Below are 21,033 nucleotides of genomic sequence, written 5' to 3'. Positions count from 1 at the left end.
GACTATGGCTGGGTATGGCTGGGTATCTCAGAGTATGGCGTTGCAGAGTATTGCGTTGCAGAGCATTGCAGGATATTGGAGGGTGTTGCACGGCATTGGCGGGTGTTGCAGAGCATTGCAGAGTGTTGCAGGGTATTGGTGGGTGTTGCAGAGCGTTGCAGAGTGTTGCAGAGCGTTGCAGAGTAATGCAGGGTATTTCAGAGTATGGCAGGGTAATGGCAGGGTATTGCAGAGTATTTGCAGGGAATTGAGGGGTTAATTTTTGGTGAGCAGCGATGTGGGCACTGCAGATGCAGCCCACATCGCTGCCGAAACCGATCTCTTCCCCCTCCGCTGTTCCGATCGGTACAGAGAGGGGGAGGGAGGAACCGGCGTCCTAACATGACGCCGGTTTGTTTACAAGTGATCACTCCGTAATTTGACGGAGCGATCATGTGGTAAACGGCCGATATGAGCGGCCGTTTACCGTGATCCGTGATGCACAGGACCCGGCGGTCACGGATGCTCTCGAGTGCGCACCCCAGGGGTCGCGCCTGAGCGGAATTCTGGGTGGACGTCATATGACGGCCTCCCAGAGTTAAGAAACCGCCCTGTAGCCGTCATTCGGCTATAGGGCGGTTATTAAGTGGTTAAAGGGGTTGTAAAGGTAAATGTTTTTTCACCTTAATGCATTCTATGCATTAAGCTGAAAAAGGATCTGACACTGCCTGCGCCCCCAGTCCCCCCGTTTTACTTACCTCACCCCTTGAAAATCCTGCGCTCGCCCCCGCCGCCCTCTTCACCACTGAGCCTGGCTGCTGATTGGCTGGAGTGGATGGAAAGCAGCGCAGCCATTGGCTCGCGCTGCTGTCAATCACTTCCACTGACGCGGAGTGCCGGGGCTGTGTGATACAGCTAGCGGCTATAGCCGCCGGCTGTATCACGGGAGCGCACCTGCAGATGCTTCTCACCATGCGAGGGAGCTCGCATGAACGTGAGAAGTACCTGCAGGAGGAAGCAGAGACAGCCGCCGAGGGACCCCAGAAGAGCAGGTTCGGAGCCACTCTGTGCAAAACGAGCTGCACAGTGGAAGTATAACATGTTTGTTATAAAAAAAAACAATCACTTTAATCGTGACCAATTCTGTCACATGACTTTGCTGCAGGAGCTCCAGGAGAATAATCCTGATGATTTTCCGGATGACGGACCCCTGCTTTCACTGTCTCTTGGCATTGTTTACCCCCCTATATTAAGCAGGACACATACATGCAGCTTGCCAACACTCCCAAGCAAAGGCTCATAGCAACCTTGCGGTACTTGGCGACAGGGAGAAGTCTCCAGAACCTCAAGTTTACGATCTCCCCCTAGGCTCTGGGGCTCATTATTCCAGAGACCTGTTCTGCCATTATTAAAGTCCTGCAGAAGGACGATATTCGGGTTTTAGCCTTTAACATCACATTCTAATTTAATGTTTTATAACATATTGTATTAATTTCTTGATTCCATAATTACTATTGTAATATGCTGTGAATATACTCTGTCCTTCATGCTTATTTTCCTTCACTAACCTCCCCAGCATGCTATTCTGGGCCCATACACAATTGGCCTAGTTACTTAATGTATTTTGTCAGCTACATTTTTGTGCTTACACTAAATACCCCCTAAAATGTGTCCAAAAGTTACTGTTGTCCTCAAATTCAGGCAGAGTGCAAGAGACCTTTTTTTGGGGCACAAACTCATTTGGAACCCTCCCCCCCAAAATGCTAAGTCAACTGATACAAATACTTTATCTGCTGACTATCAAAACCTATATGCACTATACCTCTTTTGTGGATGAATTCATCAAAGCATATAGTGCAAGGGCCTGCCTGATTACCTTCAAACATAGAAAGTTTCTGTCTCCTATTATCTTGATAGGTAATTTATGAATGTCAAAATGTGCTTCAATTTGGACAGTGTGTATCCATATTTTTGGATTATGACAGTTCTTACCTGTCCACTGGGCTGCCAATAGTGTAAGGAGGGGCTGGCCAAAGTATCACACATTATTTATGCATTCAGCACTCATGGAAGTGGAGAGGGTTAAAAAGGTAAAAAAGTGCAGCGTTAACAAGTGAAAAGTCAGTAAACCACTACAAATAATATAAGAAAACCGGTAATGTGAACTTAGTGAAAAAATTCCCAACAATTTGTAATTGAAGCACAAAATGTCTTTTAAGAGAAAGAGAAACTTCAAAGTGCAAAGTCCAAAAAGATCAGTGACAATTTAACTTCATATGTGAACATCAAATATGGTACTAATTTGATAGTAGATCCACCACCAGAAACACCACATGCTTACCGGAGGGATTGAACTCAGGTAGGTGTACACCTAGTGAGTCAATAAAAAATTGTGGTATAACATATCCAGGAAATATCAGGTTCACGATCCGGATATAACCTCCAGATGGCTATTGTATTTAAGTAGGTTCAGTTGGATTGGGCATTCAGGCCCACCATTAAAAGGAGGAAGGCATATAGCTTAATTCCGTTAAGAAAAAGTAATATATACAAAAAACAGAGGAAATACACTCACGTTTCAGTAGTAAAAAAGCACTTGAATAAAAAGCGATAGTGGTCTCAGCATGGCTTCTGACACGTTTCGACTTACGAGTCATCATCTGGGGCACCGATCCACTGTGGTCACTGTTTTCATATATGCCAAGTACCCCCAATAATGAATAGCAACTCCGTCTGATTGGTAAAGCAATTCTAAGGTTACTTCCTGGTTTGGCCAAGATGGAGCCATAGCGTGCATCCCAAGCTTCGTTCTGACATGCAGAAGCAGATATGACATCAGACTACACCAAATCAGGCATTGACAACCTAAAAATGGCGCTGCTATGCAACACGTTTGTCAATTAGATGCCGCTCTCGGGAGAGTCTTATGCCGCAAACAGCATTAACAACTAAGACGTGAAACACTATATTCAAAGGTTTTCATAATGATTGTATAAACCGTCAGGCCATATGAATGTACCACATATTCACATCCCCTCATCAAAACCATGGAATATAAAAAATAAAAAAAATTGCAAAAATTATAATTTCATACATATTCTGAACTACTCCACGTATAGGGAGAAAATTAATATCAGAGCTGATATTCATTATGGAAACTGGTATAATGATGCATCAAATATTGGATGCACGGAAACTGATTTGAAATATATATAGAGCATATGGATACACAAATGATTCCATATGTACCAATTGCACCCAATAATATCCGGAATAGCATAACATGCCTGGCTGATAAAGGCATTTATGTCCCTTTCGATATTTAATCCAAAAGGCGAATAAGTTTCCAGATGTGAGACCCCACATGTCATGGCTCCTCCCCTCAAAGGGGGGAAATATTTGTCAAGAAATTGGGAACTGCTGGGATCTTGACTATGACGTTCTCTATAATGTTGAGGCACATTATGTTTGACATCACCACTCTCACACACGACACAACACACATATTGTTTATCACAAGGGCAAATGATCATATAAACGACATGTGTAGTGGCACAATGTCATGAATTGGTATCAGACTGTGTGGATTGCACAGAGAACCAAAAGGCATGCAAGTGAATCATTAAGTCTATTTAACCACTTGACAACTGGGCACTTAAAGACCCCTCGTGACCAGACCGATTTTCAGCTTTCAGTGCTCTCACACTTTGAATTAAAATTACTCAGTCATGTAATACTGTAACCAAATAATTTTTTGTCTTTTTTTCATACAAATAGAGCTTTCTTTTGGTGGTATTTGATCACCTCTGGGTTTTTTATTTTTTGAGCTATAAATGCAAAAAGACCGAAAATTTGGGGAAAAATAAAAACAGGCTTATTTTTGTTTCTGTGATAAAATTTTACAAATATTAATTTTTATTCATACATTTTGACAACAGTTTATACCGCTACATATCTTTAGTAAAAAAAATAACCCAAATTAGTGGATATTTGGTCTTTGTGAAAGTTAGAGAGTCTACAAGCTGTGGTGCAAATCAAAAAATTGATCACACCTGATGTACTGATGGCCATCTCATTTCTTGCGACCCCAACAAGCCAGGAAAGTACAAATACCCCCAAATGACCCATTTTTTGAAAGACATTCCAAGATATTTAGTAAGATGCATGGTGAGGTTTTGTTGTGTTGACATCTTTTCCCACAATTCTTTGCAACATGAAGATTTATTTTCCCCACAAAATTGTCATTGTACTAGGTTATTTCTCTCACATGGCATGTGTATACCACAAATGCTACTCCTCCTGAGTATTCCGATACCACGTGTGGGACTTTCACAACCTAGCCACTTAAAGAGGCCCAACATGCAGGGAGCACCGTCGCGTGTTCTAGGAGCATAAATTACACATCTAACTTGTTGACTACCTATTACACTTTTGAAGGTCCTGGAGCACCAGGACAATGACACGTGACACTGAGGTGGCACCGACGACACGTGGCACCAATAGGTACTGTGGGCACTTTATTTCGCCTTTTATCCTTACACTCACAAGCTGCAGCTGTTCGCTCTCCCTCTTCACATGCCTTCTCTGTGTGAGGAGGGAGAACTGGCAATGAGAGATACATGTGAGATCATATCTCATTGGACATGCAGATCGAGTGCTAAATGGGCGCTATGATTGGCCATTTAGCACGATCTGTGATTGGCTGTGTCCAAGGGACACGGCCAACACAGAATTTCCCCAATGCCTGCCCGCTGCGGTGCGCAGAGGGGAAGAAAACAAGAGGATGTCCAGGGACGCCCTCCCAGCAATTGGCGTCCGCGTTGTAGCAATGTTTCAGCTATAGCGCGGACGCCTAGTGGTTAAGGACAAGTGATATATAAACACCTCCAATATAAACAGTTAACCAAGCAGTGACCCACAAACCATAACTATATACAATATAAGGGAAGTACCGAAATCTTAAATGTAGCCAGGCCCATTCACAGGAGAAACAAACAAGGGCAGTTCCAAAATCAAACATAAGGCAGGCCAGGGTCATACACAGGCAATCAGCAGATGGAGGAAGGTGCAAAGGGATCAGGCTATAGGGCAGATACACAGGGTAACAGGATCAGGTTGCATCCTCTACAATCGCTTCAGGCTTTTTTTTATCACTTATTAACCTGGCACAATATAAAAAACCATACTGTATTGTGCTGTTGTATTGTCCAAATTTTTTTTTACGGAGGAATGCTAGCAGCTACCTTGCCTCAGTGCCAACTGTGGACCTCGCAGTGTCAGGCGCAGCTGAAGAGGCTGCAGCTCGTCCATCAGTAGGTGCGATGACTGCTCTTGAAACTGGCCATGTTGGGTTGCTCTCCGAAAATGCCCGAGATATCCGGCAAAAATACATGGATTATTTTGTGGGTAGAGGGGCAGTGGCTTGGCAGCAAACTAACTGATCCAGAATATTATAATATTTTTATTTGATCATAAACTCCAATTTCATTTGAACTACTGATATCAGTAGGATGAGGGTGTGGAGGAGCCCAGCTTGACCCAGGTATAGCATTGTTGAACATATTTGTATCCAAAAACAGAAAGCCAACTAGAAGTTATTGTACAAAAATTTGTTTTAAAGTGGTTTCCATATCAATAGACCGTAGTGCCCAAAAACAATTGCGACAAGAATGAAAAATGCTGGGGTCAAAATCTTTGTCTCTTCCATTTCTCCACATTCAATTTGCAACAGTCATGAGCTCGTAATTGTGTGCGATTGATGACCAAAAAAAATACTATTTCCCATTTTCATACACAGGAAAATGTCAGTCAGGAGGAGCCCATGACCAGCAGCAACACCAAGTCCCAGATCCCTTCCCTACAGCCTCCTGCTAAAAGGGCCAGAAAGAGCAGGAACCTGGACGAGGCCCCAGCTGCCTTCCTCAGGCACACAACTGCAATCAGTATGGCCCCAGATGCAGCTGAGGCATTTGGCTGTCAGACCACGAATAGGTTATGAGATATGGATGGGGAGCAAAGGAGGATGTGAGAGGAACTAATCCTGCAGCTCCTAAACAGGGGGGGGGGGGGGACAAATTTCCTCCAAAACTCATCTTAGATTTGGATGCCCCAACTTCACAGCCACTGAAGCAACCACACCCACCACAGCAGCATGGCGGACATTGGCAATTTCAGCCCTAAGGCCCCAAACAAGCCCACTGGGTTGGGGATTTTCAGCCAATAACCAATTAGCTTTTTTTGTTTTAATTATGATTTTAGTTTTTATACTTTATTTCTTTTTGCATGCAGAGAATGCCCTTTTTACTAAAGTGATTTAATTTTTATTTGGATGGCAGATAAAATAAATTGGACATTATTAAACGTATTAAACATACTCCTCAGGTTTCCAGTTTTGCTAGTCACATAATTGAGGTCTGCCCTGGGGTACAAAGGCTTCACCAATTCCAACAGTTTCTCCATCACTGCCTTCCTCTTGATTGTTATAGTACCTTCTTGTGCTCCCTATTAAATAAGACATTTATTTGAAAAATACTTGGCTATGCGTTTTACTTAAAATGACCATTCGGGAGTAGGCAGGTGCATTTAAAAAATACAATGTAAAATTAACAAGGGATACCAACATAGTTGAATCTTTGATTTTAAGAGCCCTTTCGCAAAGTGCTGCTACAGCAGTCTTTTGCCAGTAGTTCAGGGGCGCTGCCCGTTGATTTCAATGGGTAGGGGCTCTTCAGGAGCGGCAAGTTCACCACTCCTAATAAGCTCCAAAGAAGCTGTTGGTAGGACTTTTTCTGACGCCCTGCCAGCTCACCACTCGGGCTTTCACACTGGAGTGAATCGAGCTGCTGTTTCAGGGCGCTTTAGCATCTGCAAAGTGCCTCAGTGTGAAAGGGGTCTCAAAACTAGGATAATGGTGTTGTGGTAACTTGACCCAAAATAAGAAAATAAAAAAAATTATTGATAGCACTAGAAAAAAATAAAAATAAAAAAAAAAGCCTTTTTAACCACTTCTGCCCCAGAAGAATTTACTACCTTCCTGACCAGAGCACTGTTTGCGATTCGGCACTCTGCGGTTTTTATTTTTTGCGCTATAAACAAAAAAAAAAATAGCGTCAATTTTGAAAAAATAAAAAAACACACATTTTTTACTTTATGCTATAATATCCCCAAAAAAGAATTGTAAAAAGCTTTTCCTCAGTTTAGGCCGATCTACATATTTTTGGTAAAATCCCAATAAGCTTTTGATAGGTTTGCACAAAACTTAAGTGTCTACAAAACTGCATTGATTACTGTAAAAATGCCACTGGCAGTGAAGTGGTTAACCACTAGGTGACACTGTAGGGGTTAAGTGTGTCCTAGGGGGTGATTCTAACTGTGGGGGGAGGGGCTGTGACATCACTGATCAGCGCTCCCAATTACAGGGAGCTGTGATCAGTGACATTATCATTAGGCAGAATGGGGAGATGCTTGTTTACATTAGCATCTCCCCGTTCTTCCTCACGTGAGACGATCGGGGGTATCCCTGTGGACATGGGGTCCGCAGGACCTGCGATTGTGGAGCTACCGCTGCGCGTGCCCGCGAGCCGTCTCTTAAAGTGCAACGTACAGGTACATTAATCTTCCTGTATGTGCCCTTCTGCCGCAGTATATCTGCGTGAGGCAGTTGGGAAGCGGATAACAGCTTTTACTGGTGTCTGGCGTTTTTACAGCTCTAGCACTGGAGCGTCAGAACGTGCCGGTCCTGGGTTGTTTCTTTTTGGAGCTTAAAATCGCCTATTCCACTTACAGCTCCTTAACATCTGTGTGTGCATGAGGCCATAAAACATGGAGAGGCGTTAAGCTGTTAAACGCTCCTAAAAGGGGCTGTAGAAATGCAAGTTTTTTATATAATCAGTTATTATACACAGTTATCACCAAAACGCAAACGCCTCCTGCTATACAGTTACTTTTCATTTCCCCCAATATGCAATCTGAAGCGCTGTAAAAAAATAAAAAATAAAAAAAGAGAAAAGAAACATTTTTACATTATTAGAAAAGCCATCTGCTTTATCTTAACAGTATCATCATTATTGCAATTTCATAGAATAATGCTTTAGGGACCATTTTAGATGTGAACTAAGAAGCGTTGAATAAAAAGCAACAGATCCCCAAGTCCCTGAACCAACACGGGGTCACAGAACATCTATGCACACATGAACTACACATCGCTATCTGGAGTGCAGGATGATTGCTCCGCTCATTAGTACTTTCCCTTATTAGATATTTTCAATCAAAAGACGCTTTTACATTGCCTGGGATCCTACAACCTTAACATTACTGTTTTCTGAAGTAATGAAACAATTTTAAATCGCATTCCCATTGGTATGGAACTGTGTTTACTGAACAAAAATGCAAAATGAAAGCAGCAAACATGACCACATATTTTACAGGAGAAAATACACGCCCTAGACTTAGACTGCTATTAGAGATAATGGTAATGTCCCTTTAGAATGTCCTATTGGTCGTGGAATGTGTACATTGCAGAGACATTAGATGACTGCCTGAGAATTTGAGCTTGTATTGACCCAGAGACAAGGTGACAATATCTTGTAATAACATCCAACAAAATTAGCAGCAACTTTTCTGAACATGAAACAAGTGCTGAGAGTACTTCCACAAGTACCCGAACATCTAAGCAGATCACAAAAACTTGATTTAGCCACAAGCAGGAGCACCGATGTGTGCGACGGTGCATGTGCACTTTTGCATTATTGTGTGTTGCGTGTAAGGCAGTGTATTAATTTTAATGGGCTGCCCTTAGCGCAAAAAACACAAAAGTGCATAATTTTTCTTATTTATTGCACGGCACCGCAACACTTGTCACCATGCATTTTGGTGTGTGTGAGAGGAAATGCGCACATTCGCAAAGTGTGTTGGAATGCCATAAAAAAACTATGGGACCACTACACACCTGCAAAAGGGATACACTTGAGGTAATTTTGAGGTAACCTGCAATTATTCTTTTGGGGGGGGGGTTCCCACAACACACAAACATGAATCTAGCCTTAAAACGCAGTTGTCATCTCCAAAAGGCAGGTTAACACTTAGTATTTTTACAGTTTTTTTTTTTTTTTAAAGCAGAGGGCATGAGTCCAATACATACTTGTTTAGAAAAAAAAAATGAAATTTAGAAGAAAAAAACAAAAAAAACAAACACACACACACCTACTTTATGGCTGTACAAATATATTTTTATATTTCTAGGCAGGTTTACCATCACGTTGTAGAAAATGCAGGACTGTCCTACATTTTTAACATAGTCCAGTGTACAGAGGCTTTGTCCCACATCTCCATACTTTGCTGTCATCTGACTCCTCCCACCTATTCTCACCAAATTTCTATTGGTCTTCACCTGCCACATTCCTTCCCCCACCACTGGACATGTTGTGCTCTAACCCTACTTTAACTTCACCTTCTTCGTTTCCCCCCATCCATCCACATATTCCTGCTCCTCCTCATCATCCATCTTCTTACATTGCCCATTTCCAGCACTTGTTTACTCACTGTGTCGCATCTGTGTGTCTGTTCTCCAGCCAACACCCATCACCAGTCACTTTCTTTTATATTTCAATGCCTCCTACCTGTTCACATGCCTTTTCCCTTCACTTGTTTAGCGCCGGTACTCCTGAAGAGTACCCGCTATGTCTGTAAATTTAGATTTTTCCCAAGACTATAGTTGAGTCTTGGGGTTAATTGTTCTAAATTGTGTTTTGGCATCAGTTTGGCTGGGCTGTACTAATGTTCTGCCTGGTCATAGGTGCAGTTAACACCTTTGACAGGCATTAGAACGCAGTCTGTTTGGACGCATTGGGTACCAATCTCTCTGAGATCAGTGGGTGCATTGTCTCGCTATGTGTATACCGGGAAAGGGTACTTGAGGTGCTGAAGTCACGTGGTTCTGGGTTTCTGGTCCAGAAGTTATGTTCTGACTCCATGATCCTGGTCGTCCTGACCAGCCACCAGGGGCCCTCATGGCCTGGGGTGCAGATCCATCTATTTCCGAGTCTCGGAACTGGCTAGTCCGAGACACAGTAACTGGAAGGAGGATTCTAAAGTGGTCCGGTGCCGTCTCAGGTTTTGGAGAGGCTCAGCAACTCGTCATGCAACCAGGGGAGAACTCTTCGGAAGAGGGCCACGCACGAGGCTGGCTGCTCGGTAAGAGCCTGGATGTTGAGCTGTATGGACACTAATAGAATCCACATTTCTTACGGTATTGCTGGACCGGCTGCAAGATAGTTACTATTCCTATCCTTCTGTTACAACTAAGTTTCTGTGAGAGACTTTTTGTGTTCCTCTAAAAGTTTGCAACCAAGTCTGTGGCAGAGACTTTGATTCATGTGTCGGCTGCCAAGTTCCTAAACCCAGGACTTGTCTGATGGTGGAAATATCCAGCTGCGAGTGGCTACTCCCTGGGATTACCTAGTTGTCAGCCATTTCAAAGTGCCTGAGCTTCCATACCTATACCCTCTATTGCCAACTGAGAGACTGTTACTGTTCAACGTTTTAAGCAAATTAAAATTCCAAAAGGAATTCAAGTGTCGGTCTCTGCAGTTATTGGGCCATCAACCTCAGGAACCCCTAGACAAGAACGACGAGCTACAAGGCGGAGGAGGTAAACGGTAAGCCCAAGAAAACCAGACGCTCCTTTTCACCAGTTTATATCTCTCCTACTTGTCATTCTTTCTCCTCTCCTGGTTCCCTGCCATTTATCTTCTGTGCCTTTCAAAAAACTTCACTCCTCCCACTTGTCACTTGGACACAAATCTACCTAGTGATCATCATCTCTGCAAACTTGTCAATCTTAGATCCTTCCCCTTCCTCTGCTCAGTTCCGTGTTACCTCTGACTCTTTTGTTCTAAAAAGTGGCATTAAAACTGGCATTTTGCTAAATGCTGCAAAAGCTTACCATATTCATTTTCTATTAATTAGCTTTACCACTCATATTCCATCGAACAAAACATTATCTGAAGTGCCTTCCTCCAGATCATAGTTATTCATTTACAATGTATTTGAGTAAAGCCATTAAGGTGTTATAAGAACCTTATCTTCTCTTGTTATAAGAGGTACACATTCTCTCTTTTTCTAATTAGTTTTTTTATTGCTTAGTAACATTGTGCAATAATCACTTTTGGAAATTTGATACTGGTCATATTGTTCTAGTAATGTTGTATAATAAACACTTCAAGTAACACTTGATTATTTAAAAACTAAACCAGGTTTTAATGGCACTACTGGTTACAGAAAGCCAGAAGATCACGACTGACAGTAGTATCCAGCATGAGCAGAACTAGTACTTTAACCCTACACAGCAGTCATTCGGACATAGGGTAACCAGCATTAATGATAACTTATTTATACAAAGAAAAAGTAAAAAAAAAAAAAAGGAGAAGAAAAAAAAAACTTTTCCTAGAATTTAACTTTAAGCCATCACCAAAGTTAGACATAGAGCATGCCCTGGCTACAGCATTGCCAAGTAGGATTGCCATCAAAGTTTCTGCATTTATATTAAATCACACCCATATGAGCATGCCCACTCTTCACTGTGGCATGCATAACACTCCACATTCTGCCCCTTTATATAGTTTCCCTCTTTGTAAAGTTAAAAAATTAGCCATACCACTATTTATGCACAAGCATATACCACAGGACCTCTTCTTGTAATTGAAGGGCATAAAGCTGACTCAATTGAAAATCAATGCACCACCTATAGAGATTTTAAAAAGAGGTGTGCACTAGGCAGTACATAAAAATTGCAATCATGTGATTTAAACCCATCAAATTAACAATTTACCAAAATGATTACATTAAAGGCATTCAAGGCATGCCCTGAATGTACCCATCACAAATCACTTGTGCTCTCGATCTTAGTGTCGTGACGGATCACATGTGTAGTACTATGGCAGAATAAACAGAGGCCAAGATGGCATCTTCCTTGGCGATAAAGAATTGGAGGGTTTAATACCATTCTAAGTCCGATTTCAAGCCTTCAAGGTGATTACAAAAAAAAAATTGCAAAAGAAAACATTTTTGAAAAGCTGTAAAAACGCCCTGGTCCACTTGACAAAAACATTTTACAACAATTTAAGACCAATGTTTTTAAGGTATACTGCATTAGAATGGCAGTACCTTATGTAACTAAACCATCACAGGGCCTTTCATTACCAACAACCATTTCAATAGACTCCGTTTTATAGTGAGGCACACAACAGTCATCCGATTATCGGTTGACGACACTTTTTTTTTACCCCAGACGTCACCTATGACAAAACGTGCGTTGGGTGGTCTAGACGTGTTGATGCCATCACGTGACTGGAGCGAATGGGCGCTCGTTTACCGGCCAGCATTTAACGCCGTTTTTACTGTTTGCTAGTAAGTACCGTATTTATCTTTTGATTAAAGTGTTACCTATCTGTTTTACGCTATGGGAGCTTTTTTTGTCTATACCCTATGAGCGATCTTCCTAGTGGAGGCCCTTGGGAGAAGTTTCTGTTCCACCTTGATGGCCCATCCGGGAGACTTAGAAATAATTCCAAGCTCACAATCAATGCCACTATTTGGTAAGTGCGCAATTAGATTGGTGACCAGCACATCGGTGATGAAGGAAGATTTTTTTTTGGGTGCACTAAAATCTATCAAATGAGTCACTCCTTTATCAATTTAAACGGACTGTTGCACTCTTTTTGGTCTGGAGCACTTTTTGGGCACATTAATTTATTTATTTACCTCATCACGTTTGGACTCTAAGAATATTTTTTAATTAATTCATATTTTTAATTATTCTATTTCACGATTTCAATTAATTCAGTAAGATTTATTTATTTAGAATACAAATATTGAATGTTATATTTATATCTTTATTTATTGTCATGTATCACCATTTTTATATCAATTATGAGGAGTACATGTATTTATCCATATTATTGAGGGACCAGTATAATTTGTCCACGTTATTATTGTTTAAAGAATAATATACGGCGTGGCCTGGACAGCAATGGAGTAGGACGCTTGTGACCTGAGCTCCGCTCTTACCGCGATCTCCTGCAGTGATCCTGGGTGCCCACTAACTATTTTACCTGCGACTTTACCGGTGTTATACCCGCTAATCCCCTGTGTAACTTGGGACGTCTCCGACGAAGAAACAATCTGCAGCGGCGGCTTCACTTGAGAAATTTCCGACGGGACCATGAGGGCCATCATGGCGGACAGTCCCCTCCGTCTGCAGAACCTGCTGCCTCGGACACGGTGAAGGTGCTTGAGGCGATTTCTACCTGCCAGGGAACATTGACATCTAAGCTTGAGGAGGTTAAGGTAGATGTATCACTTATCCGACAAGACATGGCTAAACTGCGTGACAGAGTGAAGTAGACTGAAACCCGGATCAGCCAGGCCAAGGATGTCTTGTTCCCACTGCAGCATGCCCAGGAGGATGTGCAAAGACAGCTCCAGCAGCTAGCCCAGAAACAGGACGACCTCGAGAATAGGGCCCGCAGATCTAACCCCCGGTTCATCGGTCTCCCTGAGGGCTCTGAGGGGGCTGACCCGGCGACATTTCTGGAATCTCTCCTGATTAAGGCCTATGGTAGGGAGGCTCTCTCTACCTCCTTTGTAATTGAACGGGCTCACAGAATGCCTGCCCGCCCGTCGCCGGAGGGGGCACCCCCCGTACGTGCATTGCCAAGCTGCTAAACTACCGGGATAGAGATGCTATCCTCCGCCTTACCCGAGAAAGAGGCAACATCCCGTTCCAGAACGGACATATATCGGTGTTTCCCAACTTCTCCGCTGAAGTTCAAAAACGTCGCTCCCGATCCGTGGAAATTAAGAGGCGCCTCAGGGCACACCACATCAAGTACGCCATGCTGTACCCGGCCAGGCTCCGCGTTGTGGGGGAAGATAGGGCCTACTTTTTTGAAGATCCTGAAATGGCGGTATCCTGGTTGGATCAGAGGGATGCGGCTCGAAATCGGCCACCTCGGGACTAGAATCGTCACAGGATTTGTGAGTACTCTATCTGCTCCCCTCTTTCTGTGTGCAAGCAGATCACTACCAGACTGCCTATGTGTGGTTCACTGAACACAGTCCTTGAGATGATACACATGTTCCCCCCTCCTACCCTGGCTGACTGTTACCCTTGCGGTCTGGAAATTTGATGCTGCCCGTGCCCACGCTCTGCGGGCCTACCCCCGTTTCACTACACAATACCCCTCCCCCCCTGACAGTTTGGGGGGCCTGCTTGGCGGAATTCTTTGGGCCCTTTCCCTGGGTGGATGGCGGGGTCGCAGGACACCTGGACTTGCTGCATGGGACTGCAGCACTTTGACTTTCTCCTGCTACATGCCCTTTGCTAGACTTATACGTCCCGCTGCTGAGCTGGGCACCACACCACTTGGAGAGGAGTGAAGAATGGACACATCGTCCGGCTCAGACCTACAAGCCGGGTTATGACAAGGAAGAACTTGGTTTTGTCGCTGGGTGCATACCTGGCAAAGTCCACCCCCATGGCTTATTGTTACTGACATTGCCAGGTGTTTCATGATTTGTTCTGGGAAGAGAGCTCCAGCCAAGTTGGGGTGGCTGAGAGCAGGGAGGGTGGGGATGGGTTGTAAATGTTATGTTACAGGTTTTTATGTTATATGCTTAGTTTGTGACACAAGCTTTATTTGGTTATGGAACAGACAAATGTCTCTTTTTTATATCTACACTGATAATTATGGGGATGGGTGCAGTCCTGCCCGGTGGTATGAGTACTATTTTCCTCCTTGTGATAATGGTTGAGATCATACAATGGGTACCCTTAAGTTACTGACGTGGAATGTCCGAGGGATTCGGGATAAAATTTAGCGGGCGGCAGTGTTTGAGTGTCTTAAAACTTATAGAGCGGATATCACAGTTCTGGTGGAGACGCATGTCACTGGGAGATTGCAAATAGCTTTGTGTCGCCCATGGATTGGCTGGGCCTACCACGCCACCCATACGTCCTATTCCCGCAGGGTGTCTGTATTGATAACTAAGACGGCACAGTTTACTTTGGTTTCTTTGCAGACAGAACCGCAGGGCAGATATATATTTCTACACTGCTTTTTGCACGGCGAACAATACATTATTCTCGCCTATTATATATCCCCGTCCTATGATCACAGACTAATTACGGAGGGACTCTTTTTTATGGCTCAGCATCCCAATGTCCCAGCAGTTTGGCTGGGGGATTTTAACATGGTTTTGAACCCAGGGGTAGATAAAATTAGCTTTAGTCGAGGGGGACCTCAACTGGGGGACACTGGCCTAGGCTGCACGTTTCAGGAATTCTCCCTTACTGATCTGTGGCGATTTAAATATTCGACTAAACGTATTTACTCCCGTTTCTCCGCAACTCATTCCACCATGTCACGCATTGATTATATTGCTGTATCCAGTCAGTTGTTACCCAGGCTAGTTGACACAGGCTATTATGCCAGATCACTGTCGGATCACGCCCCTTGCTGGGCAACATTCTCATTGACCCGGCCCACTGGACCAAAACCATGGCGGCTTCACCCCTTCTGGTTAACCGCCTTGAGTGAAAGTGACGATTTAGGGGGCGAATGGCAGTTTTTCTTTAATACTAATCAGGAAACGGCTTCGGCTGATTGCATCTGGGAGGCTTTCAAACTGCATGTACGATCCACTTTAACACACCGGATCAACCGGTTGAAACGTACCTCCAAGACTCTGATGTCCAATGCCCTGAGGGAGCTGGACTCGGTGACCGCTGACTTCACAACTGACCCCACACCTGCTAAGGCCCAGTTGCTAAGACACCAAACGAGGATAGTTGATCACCTCCAAATTGAACAGGCTAAACAAAAGCTGTTTTTTTATTAAACAACGGGTGTTCGAGCAAGGGGAAAAAGCGGGAAAGTTGCTGGCCTACTTGGCGCATCGGGACTCCAAACCCCCGGTGGTGGTTTCGTTGACTGACAGTGGGGGTGCGGAAGTGACTGATCCGCCAACAGTGGCCAATATGTTTCGTGCTTATTATGCTACCCTTTATGAGTCGCAAGTACGTACGCCGAGAACTGAGACAGGGGCATACCTCCGGGATGTCTCTCTTCCCCACCTGTCTGAGGCCCAGGTTGGGACTCTTGAGGCTCCGCTGTCAGCGGATGAGATCAGACTAGCGATAGCATCCCTTGCAGCGGCTAAGGCCCCTGGACTGGATGGTATTCCCCTGGACTTCTATGCCCACTACTCAGATACTGGTGCCAGAACTGCTGAGACTATATACGCACATATTTGACTCCGAGTCCCTACCGGATACTCTAAGGCAGGCTGTTATTATAGTGATACCCAAGCCAGGAAAAGATCCCCACTCCCCAGATTCCTACCGCCCCATCTCGCTGCTCCAGGCAGATATTAAAATATTGGCTAAAGTACTTGCCACCCGCTTGAGTGGCATCATCCTATCACTTATTCACCCTGATCAAGCGGGATTTATGCCCGGGAAGAACACGGCCATAAATATCCATCGTTTATATATGAATATCCAGGCTGGGCATGACAGGATGGGGGTCGAGGGTGGTAGTGTCACTAGACGCCGCTAAGGCGTTTGATTCCATTGAGTGGAATTATCTCTGGGATTGCTTGGGTAAATTTGGGTTTGGCCCCAATTTTATTAAATGGATTACTCCCCTATATTATCGCCCAATGGCTAGAGTAGCGGTTAATGGATGGGTATCGGACCCCTTTCAGTTGGGCCGTGGCACACGTCAGGGTTGGCCGCTCTCTCCTATGCTATATGCTTTGGCGGCAGAACCGTTGGCTGCTGCACTTCGGGCGCACCCTGATGTAGTAGGCCTCCGACGTGGCTCTCTGGTGGAGTCAGTAAGTATGTACGCAGATGATACTTTACTGTATTTAGAAGACTCGGGCCAGTCGTTGAGAGCTGCCCTGGGGATTATAGAGGAGTTTGGTGGTCATTCCGGTCTGCGAATTAATTGGACCAAGTCGCAGGTTTTGCCCCTCGACTTGTTCCCCCCGGACCGGGGTGCCGCTTCTCTCCCGCTCTCCAGGGTATCTTCCATCCAGTATCTGGGGGTACAGGTTACGAGGGAGCCCCGGGAGTATATCCATTGCAATCTTGAACCATTGCTTCTGTATGGGAGAAGACTAAGGCATGGTCTCGTCTCCCCATCGGGGTCATGGGACGGGTCAATATTACTAAAATGATCCTACTGCCTAAGCTCCTCTATGTGCTTTGACATTCCCCTGTCATGGTCCCTGTGGCGTTCTTTAAAACGCTGGACGGTGTTTTGAACACTTATTTGGGGCCCATCTAGGCATAAGTTGGCATGGAACACACTTAAAAACCCGACATCTATGGGGGGCTTGGCTCTCCCTGATTTCCACACATACTACATAGCAGCGCAAGTTTCACATTTTTATCACCTTCATAGAGCGGACAGTCACAGATACCAGGCCTTGGTGGGCAGGAGAGCTGAATCCCACGTTGATACTCCCCTTCAGATGATTTTTCGCGGTGGTGGGGTACGGGATGCCCGGTCCCGGATCCAACCACACCACCGGAGTATTTGGAAACTGGCCCTTAGTTTACTGGGAGCTGACTATCACCACTCACATACACCGTTATGGCGCAACCCCCTACTTCGTGAGTTGTATAGCTTACCCGATGTAGAATTGTGGGCTTCTAGGGGGGTACTCTACCTGCACCAGGTGGCGACTCCTCTGGGCATAAGGGATTTTCCCTCCTTACAAGTGGAATTTAACATGCCCCCTCACATGCACTTTCGCTACTTGCAATTGCGATATACGCTCCGCGTGCAATTTGCTCAGGGCCTCCCGAATGTGCAGTCGTTAGCTTTGACAGACTTAATTATGGGGGGACGAACCGACTAAATTGATTTCGACTCTATATGGCTTACTCCGGGCCCGCTTGGTGGCGCAAATCACTGAACGGGCTAGGATGCGATGGGAAGAAGATATAGGTCCCTTTGATGGGGAGGAATGGGAGGATGCTCTTGAGAACATTAAACAGGCTTCACTTAACTTACCTGACCGACTAACGCAGTACTACGTGGTGCGCAAGTCATATCTCACCCCTGTCCGGATAGCTAGGTATCACCCTGACTATAACCCGAAGTGTCCCAGATGCTCTTGTATGACTGGTACTTTCTACCATCTCATATGGCAATGCCCAATAATTCAGGAGTTTTGGGGGCAGATTATTAAGTTCCTACACAACCATATGGGTTCGCCCCTTCAACTTGACCCTAAGAATTGCCTATTCAGCATATTTCCTGATACCACTGTTGATAAGTACTTGGCTACGTTTTTGCACTCTACACTGTTTACTGCACGAAAGCTAGTGGCCAAGTACTGGATGCATCCAGCAATACCTACCATGTGGGAATGGGTGGTGGAAATTAATCGTAAGCTACCCTTGGTTAAACTAGTATATAGACACCGTGGGTGTCCAGCCAAATACCACAGAATATGGGACAGGTGGGGGGAAAATCTACATACATGTGTGGAGTGAGTTGTGTTGGAGTCCAAACCACAATTGACAGGAAACTTCTTTACTGCATGATCTATTACTGTCCTTCACCTATGAAGAGTTTAATGTCTGTACCTACTATACTATGTTGTTATAACTGTGCTATTCAATAAACTTATGCTGTTTTGAAAAAAAAAAAAAAAAAAAAAGATTAATATATATTTGCATACCAAAAATTGCAGGAGATCATATGACCATATAATACAGAAGTTGAAATATTAGTGGGGTGGGGATTTTCAGGGTAGCGCAGTTACTTTTTGTTTTCTAAAATGACTAACAATGGAAAACAAAACCTAATAAAAATTCCAAAGTTTGGGCTAAGCAGTGGAATCCTATATGCATAGAAAACACTTATTTGTTCTCTGACATCACATCCTAACAGTGATTACCAACTATATAATTTTAGTCACTGGACTTGTGATCATAACCACAAGCTTTCATTGTGTCTGTCTATAGATAAAGGCATTTACTTACTCGACTGCAACTCTTATGCTTAAAGTTTTCATTCGAATACTTTAAAAAAGTGCATAATTCAGCATCAATCAAGCATAAAGCCAATCTAGGCGAGTCACAGTTCGTCATTTGTGCTCAGGAAAGATAGTTGCAGAATATTCAAATAAAGTAGAGTGCAACACTGCCCTCATGTGGCAGAATTACATACTACCTACAATTATCAAAAGAATCAAGGATTCAAGGTTTCCATTCAGGGGACTATTTAAAAAAAAGTTTAGGTGAATCCAGGCTCAACTTGTCTGTATACATACAGATCTCACCAATAGCAAGCCATACATTTATGCAGCAGTTATATTTAGTGCTCTGAGAACGTGGAACAGCTCATCAAGGTAATTCTTAAATAATGTATAGATCAAATAGAAGAAATTAAAATCAGTGAAGCCAATGGTAAGTGAGCAGTGACAGATGTTTATATATTTAAGGAAGGGCAATCCAGTCAAAAGCATTGTATAAACCACCGAGAATGGAAAATGATCACATTCGCCACTTTATAAACTGACCCCTAAATGTTACCAGATCACCATTAGCTAGACGAAAATGATTTACAGAAATACCTTTAGACTTTCCACCTCCTCTTTGTGCTGTCTCTTCTGGTACAGTATAGCAGCCTGGTATTCTGAAAAATAAGATCAGAGAGAATGACATTCAAATGTGTTTAACCAATCCTATCATTTATAAATGTTTCAGTCTGAAAATGCATAATGTACCAACACAACTTTCTGCTGATGTCATGCAAATGTGGCAAAACTTTCAAAACAATCAATTTAAAAAAATAATTTTTAATATGGATATCTTTAGATAATTACAATGCAACTATGCATATACCATACCCTTTAGAAGCTGGAAATCACTAGATCATGCACTGCTACTTCTATGACTGAAGAATATGTTGCATTTTCGCAATAAACGCAAAGTATCGCCCGATTGGAGGAGGAAATTATGAAATCACTGCCTCACCTCCCTACCTCATCCAATCATAGAATGTTTCGGTTTCATTGAGAAAATGCAAAGCAATCCACGGATGGGGTCCTTGCTGAGCAGGCACCCTCCTGTGTTCACAATGCATCAGGGCAGCTGCTTGGCACAGAACACAGAAGCTAGTGGAGATCACCATAGTATCGGCATCTACTACAGTGACTTCCAGCTTCTAGAGATCAGACAGGTGTGGTAAATGCAGGATTACGTTGGCCCAAGCTAGACCAATGTAACTATGTAGCAAATGCCATATCTGGAATTCTCTTTTTTGATGCATCATTTTAAAATTATTCTGTACCAAACATGGATACTATTCAAAATTATACACCCACAGTCATTTTATTCTCTTCTCTAAGAATTGTGCATGCAGAAACTCTACTGGAAACAAAATTATGCCAAGAAAAAAGAAAATGTAATAGTTGAAAATGATTGCTATTTATCCTCCCCTGGCACTGGTGACAGCACAGGGGTACTGTTCTCTGCCTAAGAACCATTCATGAGAAAGTAATACGATTTTCTCTAAGCACCATTACCTGTATGCACCAAGTGATGGACGTGAAGGACATTTGAGACAGTCTGTTCCCTCAGATGAGAATGAAAATGCCAGACCAACTATACAATACATAGTAGCAGAATCACATTATAATAAATACTGCAATATACAGTGGATATTGAAAATAATTACCCCCTTTAACCACTTCAGCCCCGGACCATTTTGCTGGTCAAAGACCAGACCACTTTTTGCGATTCAGCACTGCGTCGTTTTTAACTGACAATTGCGTGGTCATGCGACGTGGCTCCCAAACAAAAATGGCGTCCTTTTTCCCACAAATAGAAACTTTTTGGTGGTATTTGATCACCCCTGCGGTTTTTATTTTTTGCGCTATAAAGAAAAATAGAGCAACAATTTAGAATTTTTTTACTTTTTGTTATAAAAAATATCCCCCAAAAATATATAAAAAAAATTTTTTTTCCCCTCA

At 43.5% G+C, this 21,033-nt stretch overlaps 1 protein-coding gene across 4 annotated transcripts in view; it reads right to left on the bottom strand.

Annotated features, from left to right (window-relative positions):
• FMN1 (formin 1) overlaps positions 1–21,033 on the bottom strand; it is a 549,096-nt gene that overhangs the window by 304,950 nt on the left and 223,113 nt on the right. For all 4 annotated transcript variants that reach the window (XM_077464743.1, XM_077464745.1, XM_077464744.1 and 1 more), the window contains one exon: positions 19,633–19,694. In XM_077464743.1, coding sequence (XP_077320869.1) covers positions 19,633–19,694 — 62 coding nt within the window. The remainder of the gene's footprint in view (positions 1–19,632; positions 19,695–21,033) is intronic.

The sequence above is a fragment of the Lithobates pipiens genome, unplaced genomic scaffold (assembly GCF_037356315.1).
Source record: "Lithobates pipiens isolate NorthernLeopardFrog02 unplaced genomic scaffold, aLitPip1_a1.2 Scaffold_30, whole genome shotgun sequence".
NCBI lineage: Eukaryota > Metazoa > Chordata > Amphibia > Anura > Ranidae > Lithobates > Lithobates pipiens.
The sequence above is the reverse complement of the archived record's forward strand: the minus strand, read 5'-3'. Positions and strand labels throughout refer to the sequence as shown.